Genomic DNA, 20,617 nt, shown 5'->3' on the forward strand with positions numbered 1-20,617 from the left:
ATGATAAGACTCCTCCATCTATCCTTTTCTGTCACTGCCACCAATTCTGGTCCCTGCCTTCATCTCCTCAAACTTAAAACGTCTCCTGTGTCCAGTTTCATCCAAGTTGTGTTGGGTTTTTTTTGGCAGGGGGGATGCTCCATTGCATGACTTGCATTAATTACTCAAATAGTCATTGAAAATCTGTGCAAGGTTCCAGGGAAATAATATTGAGCAAAAAAAGACAATCCCTCCATCTTTTATGAACATTCATTTCTAGTGAATGAGAGGGACTTTAAACAGTAAACTCCATGATAATTTCATGGCAGTTGTGATACAAATGCTATGAAAAAGTACCAGATGTTATGAAACCATACAATGTTGGGACCTGCATTAGGGGGTCAGGGAGGGGTTTTCTAGAGTAAGTAAAATGAGCCTTAAAGAACAAAAGGATAAATTTCAAAGGAAGTATGCTCCATGCAAAGAGAATACCATGCTGCTTCTTACCGTCAGGATCTGAAGAGGAGGAAGCATGGTGTATTCAAGGAACTAAAGAAGAAAGCCACTAGCTAGCATGCTAGAGTTCAGGGTTCATTTGGGAAGCTGGAAGGAGGTGGGGAGTAAAGTAAAGCAAGATAAAGTAAGTGAGGGCAATACAAAACCATTAAAAATGGAGTTTTACGTCTGCACACCAAGGGGGGAAAGTGGCAGGCAGGGTGGTGGTGGTGGTGGGATGAATTGGGAGAGTGGAATTGACATACATACACTAATATGTATAAAACGGATAACTAATAACCTGCTGTATAAAAAAGTAAATAAAATAAAATTCAAAAAAAAGGGGTTTTATTTTACTTTTAATGTTTCACTTTGAAATAATTTCAGAATTACAAAAATGTTACAAAGGGCTTCCCTGGTGGCGCAGTGGTTGAGAGTCCGCCTGCCGATGCAGGGCACACAGGTTCGTGCCCCGGTCCAGGAAGATCTCACATGCTGCGGAGCGGCTGGGCCCGTGAGCCATGGCCGCTGAGCCTGCGCGTCCAGAGCCTGTGCTCCGCAACGGGAGAGGCCACAACAGTGAGGGGCCCGCGTACCGCAAAAAAAAAAAGTTACAAAAAAGAATTTCCCTCCACATTTCACCCACATTCTCCAAATGTTCACATCTTAAATGACCGCAGTGCAATTATCAAAATCAGAAAATTAACATTGATTCAGTACTATTATCTAATTTACAGACCTTATTTTACCAACTGGCCAACTAATGCCCCTTCTAAGAATCCAACCAAGAATCACACATTGCATTTAGTTGTCATGTCTCCTTAGTCTCCTTTAATACGGGACAATTCCTCAGTATTTGTCTTTCATGACCCTGACACTTTATTTATTTTTTTTGGCCACGCAGCATAGCATGCAGGATCTTAATTCCCCGACCAGGGATCGAACCCACACCCCTGAATTGGAAGCGTGGAGTGTTAACCACTGGACCAGCAGGGAAGTCCCCTGACCTTGAAACTTTTGAAGAACACAGGGCAGCTATCTGGTAGAATGTCCCTCAATTTTGGTGTCTCTGATGTTTCCTCATGATCAAATTCAGGTCATGCATTTTTGGCAATAATACCACAGAAGTCATGTTGTGTCCTTCTTAGTGCATCATTCCAAAAGGAACATGATGTGGATATGCCCCATTGTGGTAATGATAACTTTGATCACTTGGTTAAGGTAGTGTCTGCCAGATTTCTCCACTGTAAAGCTACTATTTTCCCCTTTCTACTTAAATATCTTTGGGAAGATACTTTCTGACTATGTGAACATCCTGTTTATCAACATACTTTCACCCACTAATTTTAGCATCCATCATTGATTCTTGCCTATATCAATTATTCCTGTGGTGTTTGCAAGTGGTGATTTGCTGTTTTCATCAATGCTTCTAATTAATTGGAATGCCACTATAAGGAAGAGTTTTTCCTTACCCCCTGATTTATTCATTTATTTTTAATAGCATAGACTCACAGATTCATATTTTATTTTATAGGTTATAATTCATTATTATTATGTTACTCAAAATGTCCCTGATTTGGCCATTGGGGTCCCTTCAAGTTGACTCCTAGGCCCTTTTGACATGGCCCCATCAGTTTTTTATCACATCCCTACTTTCTGGCACTGCAGATGTTCCAGGTTCATGTACTTGTCCTTTCCTACTAGTCTAGGATTAGCAGTTTCTCCAAAGAGCCCTTGTTCCCTCTATTGGAGATAGCACTAGGTATACTCATTGGTTCTGGGGTATAACTGCCTTAGCTCCTCTCAGCAGATAGAGCCAAAAGCATATGTATGCACACATCTGTGTGTGTTTATCTATGTATGTATATCTATAAAATCATTAGTTTGTATCGATACTTCCAATTCCAAACATCTCAGGGTTCATTCTCGCCTTAGAAGTGTCTCTCCCTTTTAAAAATTTGCTAAATATTTACTGAACACCTGCCAAGGGCCAGGCTCTGTGCAAGGCACAGGGGATACAATAGTGAACAAAACAGGTATGGTCCTGGCCTGCCCTCATGAAGCTTAGAAGGCATAATTCATGGATTATTCCCCTTTTCCCCAAATTGCTAAATTTATGCTTTCTGCTGGCTCCTTCTCACCAGGATTTAAACAGGCCACAGAAGGACTTCAAGCAGGCACCATGAGCAGTTCTACATTTCTTAACAAGTCATTCTACTCGTGAATCGAAGGAAGAAAGAGTAAACTGGAGAGGCCAATTGTCAAACCAGTTGAAGAGGGATGAAAGCAAAGGTGGGGAGACCAATTATGAGACTAGTAAGTAGTCCCAGGTAAGAGATGACAGGCAACTGGACTAGGGTGAAGGGAGGGGGCAATGGAAAAAAAATAAATGGATTTGAGAGATATTTAGGAGATAAATGGACCATACTTAGTGACTGACTGAAGGGTAGGGGGATGAGGGAGAAGGATGACTCAAGGAGGACTCCTAGGTTTCAGGGAGTGTGTGCAGATATATTGGCTCAGATTTCCATATATTGTAAATATATGACAATATGTCTTTTCCATTAAATGGTAAACAACCTGATGACAAGAACAGACTAACAATGTATTATTCATATATTTGTATCCCCAGTATTCCCACAGTGTCTGGTACATAGTTGGAGCTCAAGAACTTGTGTTGAATAAACAAATAGGTGATATTTCTCAGACTTATCGAGTTGAGATTTCAGCTGTAGGGTATCATATTAGTTATAATACCTTCATAAAAGCCTAAAACTCTTTTAGTAGAGGAAAACGACTTATACTGAATATCTCTTCTCCCAAAAGACTATATCCTGGTCTTTTAGTTTATTACATACACTTTCTCTTCTATCATTAATTCATCTTACCCAAGAGGTAAAACCCAGAAGCAATAAAATAGAGGTAAACATTTGACTATGACAATGAAATTTCACTTCACGCCTATCAGATTGCCAAAAATTAAGGCCTATTAAGAGCCTATTCCTGGCAGGGGGTGGGTGTAAGCGGAGGCCTCTGTTTCCTCACCTCCCAAATGAGGCTACGTGGATTAGGTGAAGTGTTTTTAGACTCAAGCAGGCATTTAGTAAAGATTGACACTGCCTTTCTCTTTACATATCCATATACTCCTCCTTCGAGACCCAATTCAAACCACTCCTCCACTGGGAAGCCTGCCCAGACCCACCTTCAAACCACTCCTCCACTAGGAAGCCTGCCCAGACCACTCCAATATGCAGCAACTCCTCTTCCCTTCTCTGAGCTCCTGGGGTACCTATCTGTAAAATTCTTCAGAAATTAATCATGGGTAGTTCTGTGATTGCTCTTGCAATAAATCACTTTCTTCTTTACTTGTTATTTAACTATCACATATTCATACACTGTTCTCCAGTGAAGTCAGATACACCTGGATTCAAAGGTCAGCTATGCCACTTATTTGCTATGACTTCATCTCTCCAGTGTTCAAGTTCTTATCTGTGATATGAGAGACACAGCCATCCATCTGATAAGGTCATTGTTAGGGTTTGAGATGATGTGTGTATAGGGCCCAGCCCATGCCACATATTAGGTGTTCAATAACTAGATGCCAACAGGCAGTCGTTAAGGGCAGCTGTCAGGTCTTTTTCAAATGTCAATCCCCTCCCAGCTACAGCACCTCACAGAGCGCCTCACACATGGCTGCTGCTTGATATTTTATTTACTTATATTCCACCTTGTCCAAAAAGGACCTAAGGCAGGTAGGTGTTCAACAAATATGTTAAATGATTACAGGCCACACTTTCCAGTCAGGTTTTCTTCTTCTTTCTTTCTTTCCATTTTTCCATAATAAGCAGAACCACCATAATGTTGTGACTTTTTTTTTTGGCCACACTGTTTGTGGGATCTCAGTTCCCGACCAGGGATTGAACCCAGGCCACGGAATTGAAAGCCCGGAATCCTAACCACTAGACCACCAGGGAACTCCCAATATTGTGACTTTTTAAAAGCCTTTAATCATCCTTCACTTGCACCAATGATTTTTTTTAATTTAATTTAAAAATTTTAACTGTGAAATACATGCTCATGGTGAAAATGAAAACATCATAAGGGAATAAAGTGAAAAGTAGGCTTCTCTCCCCATATTCAGTTTCACCATCCACATGTAATATTAAAAAAAACAACAACAAAAAACATTTCCTATGTTTCTTTCTAGAAATCTCCTTACATACACATGCTAAGTTAAAAAAAATAATAATTTGGATAACACTATAGATACTATCTACTCCCTGCTTTTTTCACTTAACATATGGGTAGTATTTATTGGTTTTAGAGTTTGGCAGCTATTCTTCTTTAAGTTATTAAAGATCTGCCCTGATTTAGCAGCATAAGAATATAAGCTCCGGGAGCTTCCCTGGTGGCGCAGTGGTTGAGACTCCGCCTGCCGATGCAGGGGACACGGGTTCGTGCCCCAGTCCGGGAAGATCTCACATGCCACGGAGTGGCTAGGCCCGCGCGCCATGGCCGCTGAGCCTGCGCGTCCGAAGCCTGTGCTCCGCAACGGGAGAGGCCACGGCAGTGAGAGGCCCGCGTACCGCAAAAAAAAAAAGAATATAAACTCCACAAGAGCATTTTTGTCTCTTTTGCTCTCTATCCTCAGCACCTAGATAGTAAATGAATCATAACTATATAGTCAAAAGTGCTTGCTAATGAATGTACTTCCTTTTGAGGAACTGCCTTCATTCAAGGTACATTGCCTTCCTTTAGCCAAGTGGCAAGGAAGATTGATTAGATGCTCTCTCCTTAGATTTTGAACGGTGAGCAGAATACAAACAGTTGGAGGGAGTTTATCCATTCCAGTGCTGAACCCATATGAGAGCATGGAATGTTGCTGCAAGACGATTCTCTGTGGTAGCCTATCTGGCTGCTTCCAGCCTGGTTCTCCTGCCTTACTTTCAATCCTGCGAGCTCACCCAATTCCTTCCAATAAATTTCCTTTTGTTTAAGTTAGCTCAGTGTTTCTCAACCTCAGCGCTACTGACATCTTGAGCTACAACATCTTTGTTGTGAGGGGCTGTTCTGTGCATTATAGTATGTTTAGCAGCATCCCTGGTCTCAACCCACCAGATGCTAGTGTAACTATCAAAAAAGTTTCCAGACATTAACAAATGTCCCCTAGTGGGACTGAATTAGCTAGAGTTGATTTCTGTGGAACAAAAAAAAAACCTAACTGATGACCACTACATCTTTAGCAACTTTTCATTATGGCCTATATAGAAATATCTCATTTGTTTCAATAGCTATTTGATATGTCATAAGTTAATACATCAGTCAATTAACAATGGATTTTAAGGCTTTATCTGGTGTTATTTTAAACAACAGCTTTATGGAGATACAAGTCAAACACCAAATAATTCACCCATTTAAAGTGTACACTTCAGTGATTTTTAGTATATTCACAGAGTTGTGCAGTCATCACTACAATCAATTTTAGAATGTTTTCATTACCTCAAAAAGAGGTGCACATCCCTGCACACCTTAGTTGTCACTCCTCAAAACTCCATCTCCCTCAACCCTAGGCAACCACTAATCTACTTTCTGTCTCTGTAGACCTACATATTCTGAACACTTCATATAAATGGAATCATAGAATATGTTCTCTTTCGTACTGGCTTACTTCACTTAGCACAAGGTTTTCAAGGTTTGGCCATGCTATAGCATTTAACAGTACTTCATCCCTTATGGTTGAATAATATTCCATTGTATGGACACATTTTATGTACCCATATATCAGTTGATAAGCATTTGGGTTGCTCCACTTTGTGGCTATTATGAATAATGCTGCTATGAACATTCATGTACAAGTTTTTGTGTAGACAGGTTTTCATTTCTCTTGGGTATATATCTGGAGGTAGAACTGCTGGGTCATACGGAAACTTTATGTTTAACATTTTGAGGAAGTGCCAGACTGTTTTCCAAAATGGCCCCACCATTTCACCTTCCCATCAGCAGTGTACTAGAGCTCTAACTTCCTCACATTCTCACCAACACTTATTATCACTTATCATTTATTATTCATCTTTTTTATTATAGCCACCCTAGGGAGAGTGAAGTGGTATTTCATCCCGGTTTCGATTTGCATTTCCCTGATGGCTAACGTTGGTGAGCATCTCTTCAGGTGCTTACTGGCCATTTGTATATCTTTGGAGAAATGTCTATTCAGATCCTTTGTCCATTTTTTAATTGGGTTCTTTGCCTTTCTATTATTGAGTTGCAACAAATCTTTATATATTCTAGACACAGGTCATTTTTCAGATATATTATTTCCAAAAATTTTCTCCCATTCTGAAACGAGTGAAAGTCTTTTCACTTTCTTAACAGCACAGAAGTTTAAAATGTTTGTCAGTCTTTCAGGTAAAATAGTGTCAGATGAGTAGCTAGTTCAGCTTGTAGCTCAATCATGTAAAGTGTTTTGCTCTGAGACAACTATCATACTTTGGATGCAGCAGAAGTGTGCATATTTCCCATCTCATCACACAGAATATTTAAAATACGCATATCCAATGGTCAAAATTTAATAAATGAATATTTTTTACTGCTTAATCAAGGACATTCTTAAGTGAACTTTTGTTTTTATTCTATGTGTGTGGTAGTGAAGACTATATAACCATTAGTACAGTTTGGTGTCAGTGCCTTTAATGGTGCTAAGATACAAGCAGTTACATCCACCATTGCTTGTGCTATCAGTGTAAATGCCAATGCAGTGAAAGAGGCAAATAATGTTTTAGTATTATTATAAAAATAGCTTTGACCTCACATACCTCCTGGAAAGGTTCTCAGGTAGCCCTAGGAGTCTGTTAGACGACTTTTTGAGAACTGCTGCTCTGACATCCACGCTTGTTTAAAAAAGAAAATAATTCTTTATGTATACATTTTCGCGTAAAATTGATACTCCTGAAACAAGATACAAGAAGGAAGATGTGGCATCTTATCCTGTGATTTTTACCTACACTTGACACACCACTGCCTTATCCCAGGTACACCTAACCCGGAGAGAGGAATTTAACCAAGGACAATGAAAAGTAATGAGTCTTCCACAATATTTATGAGGGAAAGAAGATGATGATGATTTTTTTTGTAAAATTATTTACCCTTTGTAAATATCTTTTCCGTTAGAGTTGACATAAGCCGTTAAAATTCTATTCTCTGCATAGCAAATGAAGACAAAGAGACAGGTTTTAGACTGTCTTCTATAAGTGGCCAGTGAAGCCTCTGTCCAGAATTAAGAAAAGGTCAATTCAAAGTAATCTTAAAGGGCTTACCTGGTGGTGCAGTGATTAAGAATCCGCCTGCCAATGCAGGGGACAGGGGTTCAAGACCTGGTCCAGGAAGATCCCACATGCCAAGAAGCAACTAAGCCCGTGCGCCACAACTACTGAGCCTGCGCTCTAGAGCCTGTGAGCCACAACTACTGAGCCCACGTGCCACAACTACTGAAGCTCGTGCGCCTAGAGCCCGTGCTCCGCATCAAGAGAAGCCACCACAATGAGAAGCCCTCACACGGCAATGAAGAGTAGCCCTCGCTCACTGCAACTAGAGAAAGGAACAAAGACCAATGCAGCCAAAAATAAATAAAATAAATAAACTTATATAAAAAAAAGTAACATTATAGATGCTAAGCCAGTAAAATGTATTCTGGGGACCAAGGTCTCCCTATAAAAGTCCTTTAAGAGACCCAGGAACATTATCTATTTGAAAGCTACTTAGCCAATCTAAGGCTCTTCAAGAACTTATAGCTGTGTTAAAGCAAACTTCTGAAATAGCTACAGACCATGGCTAAGTTACTGAGACCTAGGCCAGTCCTAACTTGTCTTTGTGCCCAACCCACCCTGCATACCACTGCGAAATTAATTCCCCTAAATCACTCTCACCTTGACTCAAGAACTTTTAGTAATAATTAAGAGCTAACACCAATGGAGCTCTTAACCATGTACCCAGCATTGTCCTGAACAATTTAAATGAATTTTCTCATTTAATCCTCCCAGTAACCCAGTGAGGTAGGTTCTGTAATTCTCCTCCTGAAGGTGAGGAAACTTTGGCTTAAAAAGATTCAATAACCCACCCCAAATTGCTGAGCCCCTGAGTGGCAATGCTAAGACTCAAATGTAGGTTTGAGTTGAAGCTCTCAACCACTGCGGTATTTCTGCAGAGATACCATTGGTCTAATAATCACTTAGGAAATTTGTTTTTTAAAAAAACAGCTAATTGGGCACAACTACAGGCACATGGATCAGAATTTCCAGGGTAATTCTCTGACTCACAGCAGGTTTGGGAACCACTACAAGTTAACACTCCATTTCCTACATAATGGAGTCCATTTCTTATGTCCTCCTCCCAGCAGGATTCTAGGATAAAGGCAAAATTCCTCAAATTGGCTTACAAAGCTCTTCAGAGTCTGTCAATTGACGGACCTTTGTGGTCCCATTTTACCCCAAGTCCTCTCTTTGTTTCAATTTCTTCTCTTCACCAAGGGGCTTTCCTTCTCAGGGTATTTGCACATGCTGTCCTTTGGCCTGGGATGCTCTTCCCTCCTCCCTTTGTCCAATTAACTGTTGCTCTTCCTCAGTTCTCAGCATAATGGACACTTCCTGAGAAACTCTTCTGACCTCCCTGTCTAGGTAAAAACCCTAGTTATTATCTCTCATAACACCACGTACTACATTTGCAACCTAAAAAATGTATTCATGTGATTCTCTCCCACTATAAACGGTAAACTCCACAAAAGTAGGGACCATGCTTGTTTTTCTCATTATTGTGTCTCCAGTACCTAGCTTAGTGCCTGTCACATAAATATTGCTTGTTCAATAAATACTTATCAAAAGAATTAATAGCTTCAAGGCCTTTTAACTATTCCCTACTTAACTAACCAATCATATTTTTCACTCTTACTCAACAGAGACACAGTTCCAGTTACAGAGGTTAACTCCTCTCTCTACATCTTTTCATCCTTATCCAGACCCAAGATCCTTCTCCACCTCTTTACCTACATAATTCTTATTGCTACAAGGTAGAGCCTAAATTCCCCTTGTTTCACAAAGTTCTCTAACACACCAGCCCATAACAGTCTCTAAACTTCTACTTCACTTTGTATTTCTAGGCCAGTTCATTTGGCACTTAATCATATGCTTCCATGTATCATTATGTAGTATTTCATATGGAAATGCCTTGTTTTAATTTTTTTTAATGTAAGTGTTGGTAGGTAGTTTGTATGTTCTTAAAGGGTAGTTATTGTTTAATTTGTGACTAGAGTACCCAGGCACATCATAAATCCTCTGGAAATGTCTGCTGAATAAATTAATGAAGAATATTCTGTGGCCTGCAATGTGGACTCAGCCTGCAGTTTATCACCAAATTTGGCAATTGACAATTCTCCTTGGAAGGCACCTGGATACTTTATATATCTCTTTGGAATATCTCCAGGGCCCCTTTTGGCAGACAGTTCAAAACAAGTGTCATGGGAGAACATAAAAGTAATATACTACTTTAAATTTCCTAACATATTTAGAACAGTTCCATACTCAGGTATTTCTAAATCCATCATAAAATTATTAATGCATAAGTGCATTTCAACTTTTTATTTTGGGGGGGGTCAGACTAAGATCTAAGTAAGTAAGAAGTTTTTTCCTTCAGAATCAGAAAGTAAATTATAATTCCAATTATTCCAAGTCTTATCTGAAAACACAAGAGCCAAGGAAAACAAAGTTGACAAACAATACTGAAATTCAAGCTATGTATGTCACCCATTTCAAATTTATCTGAAGGAATTTATTTCATGAGTTCTATCAATCATGATTTTTGTCCATACTAATTAAAAAATATAAAAAATTAAAGTTAAATAATTATCAGTTATCTGTTGGTCTGTTTCTCTTTAGATGTCCTTATGAACATTTTCTATGGAGCTAATTTTTTAACAGCTTTACTGAGATGTAATTTACATAGTAGAAAATTAACTCATATTAAGCATACAATTCAGTTTTTTAAGTATATTTACAGAGCTGTGCCACCATCACCAGAATCTAGTTTTGTTTTATCTCATTTTTTTAATTGCAATATAATTCACAAAGTTGTGTAACCATCACCACTCTAATTCTGGAAATTTTCATCAACCCCAAAAGAAACCTCATACCCGTTAGCAATCTCTCCCCATTACTCCCCAACTCTTCCAGCTCTAGGCAACCACTAATCTACTTTGTCTCTATGAATTTATTCTTAACATTTAATATAAATGGAATCATACAATATGTTGTTTTTGTAACTGGCTCCTTTCACTTAGCATAATGTTTTCAAGGTTCATCCATATTGTCACATGTATCAGAAATTCATTCCTTGTTATAACCTAATCACATTCTGTTGTATGACTATACCACACTTGGTTTATCCATTCATCAGTTGATGGGTATTTGGGTTGTTTCCACTTTTTGGCTATTAGGAATAATGCTGCTGTGAATGTTGGCATACAAGTCTTTGTGTAGACATATGTTTTTATTTCTCCTAGGCAGATACCAAGGAGTGGAATTACTAGGTCAGGTGCTTATCGCTTTTTTTTTTTTTCTTTTGCTAATCACTCTTAAGATGAATAACAGAAATTCTTTTTCCTATTTCAAAGGATTTTTGACACAGCCAGGAAACAGAATTTTCATGAAAATGCTAATATAAATTCTTTTATTTTCAATATGCTAAGATCAAATTCTATTTTTTGAGCGGCATGTATGTATCAATCTCCTTGTGGCTGACAATTGCTTAAGAGATAAATACGCAGTAAGGGAAGACTTACCCAGTAGGAGTAGCAATAAATAGGAATTTAAAATATCAAACACCCGGATTAAATTACTTATTTCCCTCCCCTGTCAGGGGCCTGCTTCTCATTTCATGAGAAAAAGGTGAAGCATTAATTATAATTAGTCATGTAAATTCCCAAAGCTTTTCATAAAAGCATCTTTCAGAAATCGGAGGCCAAATAAACTTCTGGTCACATGTTATTTTTGTTTTTCTTCCTGGTGATGTACACTCTAGTTCAAATATATTCAGGAAGCAAACTTTGAGCAGAGAATTAGGAGCGGATTATAAAATTCTACGTAAAAAAAAAATAAAGAGCTTAAGCAACACATTTTAATTTAAAGAAAAATCAAACCTCTTGCCGCAGAAATTAGGCATAATCAGGGGAAAACTACCAGACATCCTACCAATCGCTGCGCTAGAGAACGTCACAGGTCATCAAAAAGACGCATTCCTGTTAGCCAACAGCTCTTTTCCTCCCGCCAAAGCTGTCCCTAGAGCGTCAGAGAATAAACCAACGAGCGATTCATGATTTTCCCCTTTTGATCCCCTCCCCTCCCCACACACACACACATCCACCTGCTTGGAGGTGTCAAGGCGACTAGAAATGGTTAACAGCGACCAGCAGCAGAGAGAGAAACAAACACCCCTGACGACCCACAGCTGAGTAAGCAAGAGCTGTTTATTCATGAACACGTTCCGTTTGGAGACTAGTGACGAGCCCTTGAAAGCCCAGGCACATTTTAGAAGGTTCCTAGAGAGGGAGGGAATAAACTCCCCCCATTACCCCGCCCCTCTCCCCCACCCCACCCCTCGTCGGGCAAACATACACCGAGAGGTTCTGGTGGGAACCACCTCGTCTAGGCAGCCACTGCCCTGCCGACCCCTCAGGAATAACCTCACGTACTAGAGCATCCGACCCCTCACGGGGGTTGCGTAACTCCCCAAAATGGGTTCAGACGCGGCAGACGCTGGCCCCAGCGCCGAGGGCTTCAGAAGGCACTTCTGCCACCCCCAAGCCCGCCACGGCCCGCCCCGACGCCGCGGCCGCGACTGGGGACCCTGCCGAGAAATGGCCCTTTAGCCCGCCCCCCCCCCTCACCTGGCTCGGTCCCACCTGAGCACGAGAGCTGAGAGAAAAGAAACAGGCAGGGAGGGCTGACCTTGATGCTACTGACGGTGGAGCGGCACATCCCGCTGCTTCCTGGAAAGCGGCCCGCAGGACATTTTTCCCCCTGGAGGAAGGAAACGGGAGGGCGCCGGCCGGGCGGCGGCGGGCGCGACGGCGGTGGTCGGGGCGGGCTGTGCAGCCTCTTGCGGGGACGGTCCGAGGACTACATCTCCCAGGCTGCTCTGGGCCGCCTTGCGTCGTGACCCCGGCGCGCACTGAAGTGGTGACTCTTACCTCACAGAGGTAGCTCCTCCGCCGGCAGCAACTCGGCGCCCGCGGTCCATGGACCGGAACCCTGGGCCGACGGGCAGGAACCCGGGCCGCGATCGCCGCCTCCCCGCCCCAGGCTCCTCCTCCTCGCTCCCCACCGCCTCCTCCCGACGCCCGCGGGCCGCGCACCGCCACCTCCGGGCTCGCGGAGCCGCCCCGGGAGGCTGGGTGGGGGGTTCGCGGCTGCCGCCGGACTGAGGCCTACTCCGCCTTCTCTCAGTGCTATTGTCCCTGGGCCCGGCCCTGACCGGGCCCACTGGGGAGGCGAGTGCGTCGCCTCCGACGAAGATGCCGGACCAAGCCCTACAGCAGATGCTGGACAGGTACGGGCAGCCTTGGGGGAGGACGCGGGCCGGGCCTCGGGGCTCTTCGGAGCGGAGCCTAGCCTGCCGGGAGGAGTTCCACGGCCTCGGGGCCGAGTGAGGGGCAGAAAGTTTGGAGTCCGTACTTGGGGGAGGACGGAGCGGGCGGCCTGGGTGCGTAGACTTAAAGCGAAACTTAGTTACGGATTGGCGTCTGGTTTTGTCCGAACGCCGTTGCGAAGTGAGAGGGGTTCGTGTGAACCCAGAGAATTAGTTTCTTTTTCTTACTGTCCTCCTCCTCTCCCCCCAAACTGTGTTGTAACGTGTTTGTCAGCGCTGTCACTGGCAAGAAGGACCAGACTAATTCTCTGGGGAGTGATCCCCCTCCAATTTGTACACTCCTTCCAAAAACCAAGGATAAGCATTCTTTTGGAAAGCCTTATAGACTGACTTCATTCCTCCTTCCTCCCCCATCCCATCCCCACCTCAAACTATAAGGTCACGAGTACCCGCAAGGGACTTTAACGGTCAGACCAGAGTAGAGGTTATGAAAACAGCCGTAAGTCCAACCCTAAACACTTAGCGTATTTTACCATTCGTTGAGTTCACTGATAAAGTTTCATCTTATCATGGGGCAAGTTCCTGGGGGGGGGGCTTGTCTGTAAAACTCTTTCTGTGAAATCGGCTGCACCGCCCTCTGCTGTTGAAATTCTAGGCCATGGGTTCTACCATGAGTTTTTGGAGACCCTTACTCCACATTTTCCCCTAAGCCACGACATAGCTTCCTGGCCTAGCCAGTGCTACAGGCTAATGCATGTTTGGTTGCCTACAACTCTCAGTAGACCATTTGCCACCCAGTTCAGCGTGTAGTACAGGTTTTCCTACTGAGGAAAAGTCCAACTTTAAGGTTGGCAATGAAAGGCCAACCTTAAATGAGATTATACCCAGTTAAATGCTGTTTGGATCACACCCAGAACAGAAGTCACTCAAGAGTACATCTTCTTCCACAGTGACAGACATTTCCTTTGGAGCTTAGAATTTTGAGACATCTAAGTTGATAGAAATCATGTACTGACTTTTTCCAGTTGGGGTGTCCCAGTGATTAATCCAGCCCTTGTTTGAGGGGAGCATTCAGGTCAAGTTGTATTGACTAACCCCTTTTTATGTAAGTAGTTTACAAGCTCCTGGAAGGCAGAAACTTACACATCATTATTTATTTTGAAACCTACAGCAGAGCCTGGCACTAAGCAGGTCATCAGTAAATATTTCTTTAATGAATAAATGCATGAACTTTTTTGTCATTTTCCCCAGTGGTCTAGGGGTTTGATAATTTACCAGGTTTTACGAGGTAAATTATAATTTACCATACTGACAAATTATATAGGACTACTGAAATATGCCCACAGGAGACCACTTTCTGCCACTGCCAATTCCAATCAAATGAGACCCTATTCTGGTGCTGGGTATTTTGTAATTAATTTTTTTCCCCCCTCTGAGGGCCTGCTGCTTTCACTTTTATGTAGGTGACTTTTAGAAAAGTTTTTGTGTCCAAAAGCTGATCTGGCTTTCATACACTCTTTGGAGATTTCCATAAAAGTAAAAAAGCCAAGGAGTGCTAGCCAGGCATTTAAAACATCTAATAGAAACATGGAAATTCTGGCTGCATGTACTGAAACAGGTGACTATAATACTGGCTTCCCTCATCTTCGGCACCTTTTTGACATACCTCAAGGTAGATTCTTAAGATGACGTTCAAAGATCTTTATTATCTAAGTCAGTGTTTTGCACCGTGGCCCCACGTTGGAATCAACCGGGGGAACATTTTAAAATATGGATGGATGCCTGGCTCTGCCCACAACCAATTAATTCACAGATTTCTGGAGAATGGGGCCTGAGCATGTATATTTTCAAAAGTTTTCCAGATGTTTATTGTAGTTGAAAATCACTTTTTTTTTTGGTCACGCGGCACAGCTTGCTGGGGGATCTTAGTTCCCCAGCCAGGACCAGGGATTGAATACGGGCCCCCTGCAGTGGAAGTGTGGAGTCCTAACCACTGGACCTCCAGGGAATTCCCACTACCCTAAATCCCAAGGGATTATTTCATGATAAGAGATAGTACATTTTAGTGATGTAAGCTTGGCCAGAAATCTTAAAATTCTCATTTTGCCACATACTAGCTATGTGACTTTGGACTTATATTCTGAGGTTCTACATCCTCATTTATAAAATGGCAATATCCTGCCTCACAGGATTGTATAAATGAGAACATGTGTAAGCACTTTATAAAACAATAAAATGCTATTCATATGTTAGGCACACAGAAGGTATTTAAGATTCTAGTGTAACCAACTAATGTAGCAATTCTCTCCCCACCACACACACACCCATCTCCATATTTACAGTATCATCTTAATCTGGGCTGGCCCTACATGCAAATTGAACACAAAGATACTTGATGGGTTGAATGCTGACAGGCCCAACAGACTAAAATATGTCAACCTGTTAGGACCTAGAATTCTTGCTTTGAATTTGGCTTCCCCCCAGCTTGGTCTTTGGGTGGCAATTTTTGAGGGATAGAATTTAGCTCAGAAACTTGCCCTTATTTTTATTTCTTCAGTGCAAGTTCTGTCCTTGAGAAGATTAGGAAATGTGTATAACATATATTGTTCTTCTGCTTCTAGGTTAAAATTAGGTCTATTTTAGTGCTTATTAAACATTTGTATTTAATGAATTGACTTAATAAATATCGATGCATTTGCCTGGTACCATTCTAGGTCCTCGATATATGGTGGTAGTGAACATAAGCAAAAATGCTCATATGGAGCTTTAATTCTAGTGAGGTTTGTGTTCCATAAACTGTCAAATAAAATGAAGATTATATTTACATAACATGGATGGTATGTTCAGTTTATACACTTAGTCTTTCAAGGTTTTTTAATTAATAGCAACTTATTAATAGCTGAAGTTCAATTGCCTTGTCCTTTGTGAATAATTAAATTTAGTTTAGCAATTGTTTATCTTGATAAATTTTATTATTGCAGTATTTGTAGATAGAAAGAGTATATATAGATATATATTTTGATTGCCTTTCATTTTTATAAACAGTAAGCAACTGTTTTATATAAATTTATCATTTGAACCTTTTAAATTGTTTGAGAAAGGGGGTGGGAAAGTGGGTGGTTTTCTAGTGTCATGAATGATTTGGGATCACAAATCATTGCCCTGAAATTATAACCATTCATAAACTCAAACCTTTTACTTCAGGCTCTCTGAATCTCGGTCAGTTTCTCTTCCTTCCCTTCATTGCCATACTTTTTTAAGGAGAGGTCTGTTATATATTATTCTATCACCATTAAACTTTCTCGTTTTCTCTTTTATTTCTCAAAATTAGGATTAAGTGTATAGAGAATACAAAGAATACTGTAACAAACTGCAGGAATGAACCTCAGGTTTAAAGCCTGGTGAGAGATGCTTCTGGAAACTTGACTTTTGTGTACCCCTTTCACATTAAACAGTCAGGAATTTGTTGAGGTTGTTTGCATCACTTACTTGCACCTGGTGAGTAGGCAAGGCATGTAGCCAGTGTCCCCAGAACAGTCAAATGGGAAGAAAAGCAGGGAGAATCATCTGCTCCCCACGAGCCTCCTGCAGTGGCAAAGTGAATTAGAATCCCCACTCTCAGGGTGTTGTCAGCCACACATGTACATCCTTTTAGAGGCTGTAGAGTGTTCTGATAGGAACGTACTATATTATCTTCTTATTTATATAACCATCTCTAGTTTCCATTAAAGCGACTTCTCATTCTCTGAAGCATATTTACTCCAATCATATCACTATCCCATTTTGACATTTACAGAACAATACCTAGAATTAAAAAAATTAGCAATTAGTTGTATTTGCTTCCATCTCTATGTAAAAAGTGGAAACATTACAGATAAAGTCCCCTTTGGCCACTATCCCCAGTCCCATATCTTCTCCCCATCCCCACTCCACTATCATAAATGGGTTTATGTTCTTCCAGTCTTTGTTTAATGCTTTTATATATACCATATGTAATTCATAGTTTTGTTCTTGTTTCTAAAATTTAAATATATCAATCTACAATTGACTTTTTAAAATACTGAGTTCTGTGATATACAGCAATTAAAGAGAATATATATATAATCCATTGTATTCACTTATCACTCTTTTTCTTTCTAAATCCGTTTCCCTGTTTGTGACATTTATATTCTTATTTTCTCCTTATCATCTCTTGTTGTAATTTGATTTTCATCCACCTTTCTTGTCCGTAGCTCTACTAAAAGTATACTGAAGGTTACCAATAATTTCTTAATTGGTAAACCTAATGAGTTCTTTTCTTGGTCCTCATGTCCTTGACATATATGTAGTGGAGAAGAAACTGGTGACCACCACCCCCTAACTTCTTGAAACTGTGTTCTAGTCTACCACACTATTTGTCTTTTACTTTTTTCGCCTCTTATATATCACCTTACCCTTACTCTCTTCAGTCAGTATGGTTCAATCCTCAGCACTTATCATTCTTCTCTGAAAAATATCCATGCTTACTATCTCACTATCACCTTTATTTGAGTGACTCCCAGATTTATGTCTTTATTCCTGACCTCCTTCCCACATTTTAGTGTCTGCATTCTAGCTGCCCAGTAGACATTTCCATTTGTGTATACAGAGCATTACGAGCGCCTTAACGTATCTAAAACTAAACTACTGCTATTTCCCTGGTGTTTACTTATCTTGACTTCCCAATTTTGGCCTTTGATAGGACCATTCTTCTAGTCTATCAGCCATAAGACCTACATCTTTTTTTTCTTTTTTGCTTTTTTCCTCCAAATCCACTTGCTTATCAGATACTATAGATTCTTCTTTCTCTGACTCTAGTTTTTCTCTACCAGTTTGACTTGCAGAGTGGTACCAGAATTTCCCAGTTTGACTTAATAGAGTGGTACCAGAATTGGCCAAGGCACAATTATCATGGCGTTTCCATACTTTAAAAGCTGTCAGTCTCTACATCACCTATAGGATAAATTCTAAACTTTCAAGGCCCTGGTGAAGAGGTTTAGCTCTATTAATTATCCAATCCAGCCCCAACCTTCCTTAACCATACTCTTCTGCACTGCACTTCATTGTCCTCTGGATATACCCTGCTGTACATCTTCTTACTTTTGCTTTAGATGACTTCCTCCCTTTTGACACCTGGCTAACTCTGACCCATCTTAGAATTCAGCTCAAGTGTCACCTTGAAGCATTACACAGCTCCTTCAGGCAGAGTGAGTTACTTCTTCCTGTTTTTCCATAGAACCTTTATGCATTCATTTTAGTACATCACACCGTATGGTAATTTTTTTTGTGTGTGGTTTGTGAGCCTCTCACCATTTTGGCCTCTCCTGTTGCGGAGCACAGGCTCCGGACGCGCAGACCCAGTGGCCATGGCTCACGGACCCAGCCGCTCCACGGCATGTGGGATCTTCCTGGACCGGGGCACGAACCCGTGTCCCCTGCATCGGCAGGTAGACTCTCAACCACTGCGCCACCAGGGAAGCCCTGGTAATTTTTTTTTTTTTAATGCACCTATCCCAGGTCTCAGAGCCTTCCACACATACCCTTTACCACCACCACCATGCACATTCAAGTGGAAGTTCACTGAGATCAGAAGCTGTTCCCTATCCCATTTCCCCAGAAGGGGAAAGTACATTGGAGACACTGTTGAATCATGGTGTCTGTCTTCTCACTATTTATGACATATCAGTGCCTAGAATAATCTTACTGAAGCACCAAATATTTATTTGCTCAAAACCTTCTGTATTTTCTTAATTGCTTATTAAGCTTAAGTTCAAATTCTTTAACCTGGCCTTCAAGACCCTCCATAATCATATTTATTGTGCTCTCTATTATGTTTAAGACAGTGAGTATATGGCTGGCACCAGCTACCTTTTTAAAGCTTTGCTTCTGTTTAAGAATGAGTTCAGGGCTTCCCTGATGGCGCAGTGGTTGAGAGTTCGCCTGCCGATGCAGGGGACACGGGTTCGTGTCCCGGTCCGGGAAGATCCCACATGCCGCGGAGCGGCTGGGCCCATGAGCCATGGCCGCTGAGCCTGCGCATCCAGAGCCTGTGCTCCACAACGAGAGAGGCCACAACAGTGAGAGGCCCGCATACCGCAAAAAAAAAAAAAAAAAATAGAATGAGTTCATAAAGTATATATGTTTTGCCCAGGCCAAACTGATTCACTCACTGTCCTGTGTTCTTTTCACTATCTTGTCTTTCAAAATTCTACCCACTCTTCAAGACCCAGTTTAGTTTCTGCCTCATTTATAAAGCTTTTCTGACCATTTCGCCAGAAATATTTCCCCCCTTCTCCAGATTCATGTAGCAGTTCTTTACAGGCCACATGTACATACATGCCTCCCAACTTTTTACATGCCATAGTTCATAAGATGAGAGATGGTAACATTTATATGGCACCTTGGAATACACTGGCAGGGGTTTAGATCTCTAGTGAAAGCTCCTTATGGCTGCTTAAAAGTACCCTAGCAAAAACGAAACACATAGCTCTTTTTTGTGGCGCCCCGGAGACGGTCAGCCGCTTCAGAATAAAGCTGAACATTTCTTTCCCGGCCACTGGCTGCCAGAAACTCATTGAAGTGGACGATGAACGAAAACTTCGTACCTTTTATGAGAAGCATATGGCCACAGAAGTTGCTGCTGACACTCTGGGTGAAGAATGGAAGGGTTATGTGGTCCAAATCAGTGGTGGGAACGACAAACAGGGTTTCCCCATGAAGCAGGGTGTCTTGACCCATGGCCGAGTCTGCCTGCTACTGAGTAAGGGGCATTCCTGTGACAGACCAAGGAGGACTGGAGAAAGAAAGCGCAAATCTGTACGGGGTTGCATTGTGGATGCCAATCTGAGCGTTCTCAATTTGGTCATTGTAAAAGGGAGAAGGATATTCCTGGACTCACTGATACTACTGTGCCTCATCGCCTGGGGCCCAAAAGAGCTAGCAGAATCCACAAACTTTTCAATCTCTCTAAAGAAGATGATGTCCATCAGTATGTTGTGAGAAAGCCCCTAAACAAAGAAGGTAAGAAACCTAGGACCAAAGCACCCAAGATTCAGCGTCTTGTTACTCCACGTGTTCTGCAACACAAACGTCGGCGAATTGCTCTGAAGAAACAGTGTACTAAGAAAAATAAGGAAGAGGCTGCAGAATATGCTAAACTTTTGGCCAAGAGAATGAAGGAGGCCAAAGAAAAACGCCATGAACAGATTGCCAAGAGACGGAGGCTGTCCTCTCTGAGAGCTTCTACTTCTAAGTCTGAGTCCAGTCAAAAATGAGATGTTCTAAGAGTAACAAATAAATAAGATCAGACATTAAAAAAAAAAATGAAACACATAATAACTTGTACTGTCTATAATTTCCTTAGAAATGAGAAATGGAAAATTTTCTCAGAATACACTATCCATATGGCAGCATGGTATAGTGATAAAAGCTGATGTTTTTGGTGTTTTTTTAAAATTTTTTAACTTAATTTTTTTTTTATTGGGATATAATTTAC

The 20,617-nt window shown here is 41.3% G+C and overlaps 3 protein-coding genes across 7 annotated transcripts in view; 2 read left to right on the forward strand and 1 right to left on the reverse strand.

The window, feature by feature from the left end:
* Positions 1-12,648, reverse strand: part of CPEB3 (cytoplasmic polyadenylation element binding protein 3) — a 178,237-nt gene extending 165,589 nt beyond the window's left edge. For 3 of the 5 annotated variants that reach the window (XM_049696524.1, XM_049696522.1, XM_033404881.2), the window contains exon 1: positions 12,465-12,646. The gene's annotated coding sequence lies outside the window, so the exon portion shown is untranslated. Of the gene's footprint in view, positions 1-12,464 lie in introns of all 5 variants that reach the window. The other 2 variants (XM_049696525.1, XM_004279397.3) reach the window with 2 other exon arrangements.
* A 51-nt stretch (positions 12,649-12,699) lies between these two features.
* Positions 12,700-20,617, forward strand: part of MARCHF5 (membrane associated ring-CH-type finger 5) — a 53,249-nt gene continuing 45,331 nt past the window's right edge. Inside the window, exon 1 of the mRNA XM_004279398.4 lies at positions 12,700-13,065. Coding sequence (XP_004279446.1) covers positions 13,031-13,065 — 35 coding nt within the window. The 5' untranslated portion in view covers positions 12,700-13,030. The remainder of the gene's footprint in view (positions 13,066-20,617) is intronic.
* Positions 13,592-20,450, forward strand: LOC117196421 (40S ribosomal protein S6-like). The gene is given in 3 exon segments (XM_049697214.1): positions 13,592-13,603; positions 19,549-19,993; positions 19,996-20,450. Coding segments are annotated over 3 exon segments (858 nt in total). The 3' UTR covers positions 20,397-20,450.

The sequence above is a fragment of the Orcinus orca genome, chromosome 14 (genome assembly GCF_937001465.1).
Source record: "Orcinus orca chromosome 14, mOrcOrc1.1, whole genome shotgun sequence".
Classification (NCBI taxonomy): Eukaryota; Metazoa; Chordata; class Mammalia; order Artiodactyla; family Delphinidae; genus Orcinus; species Orcinus orca.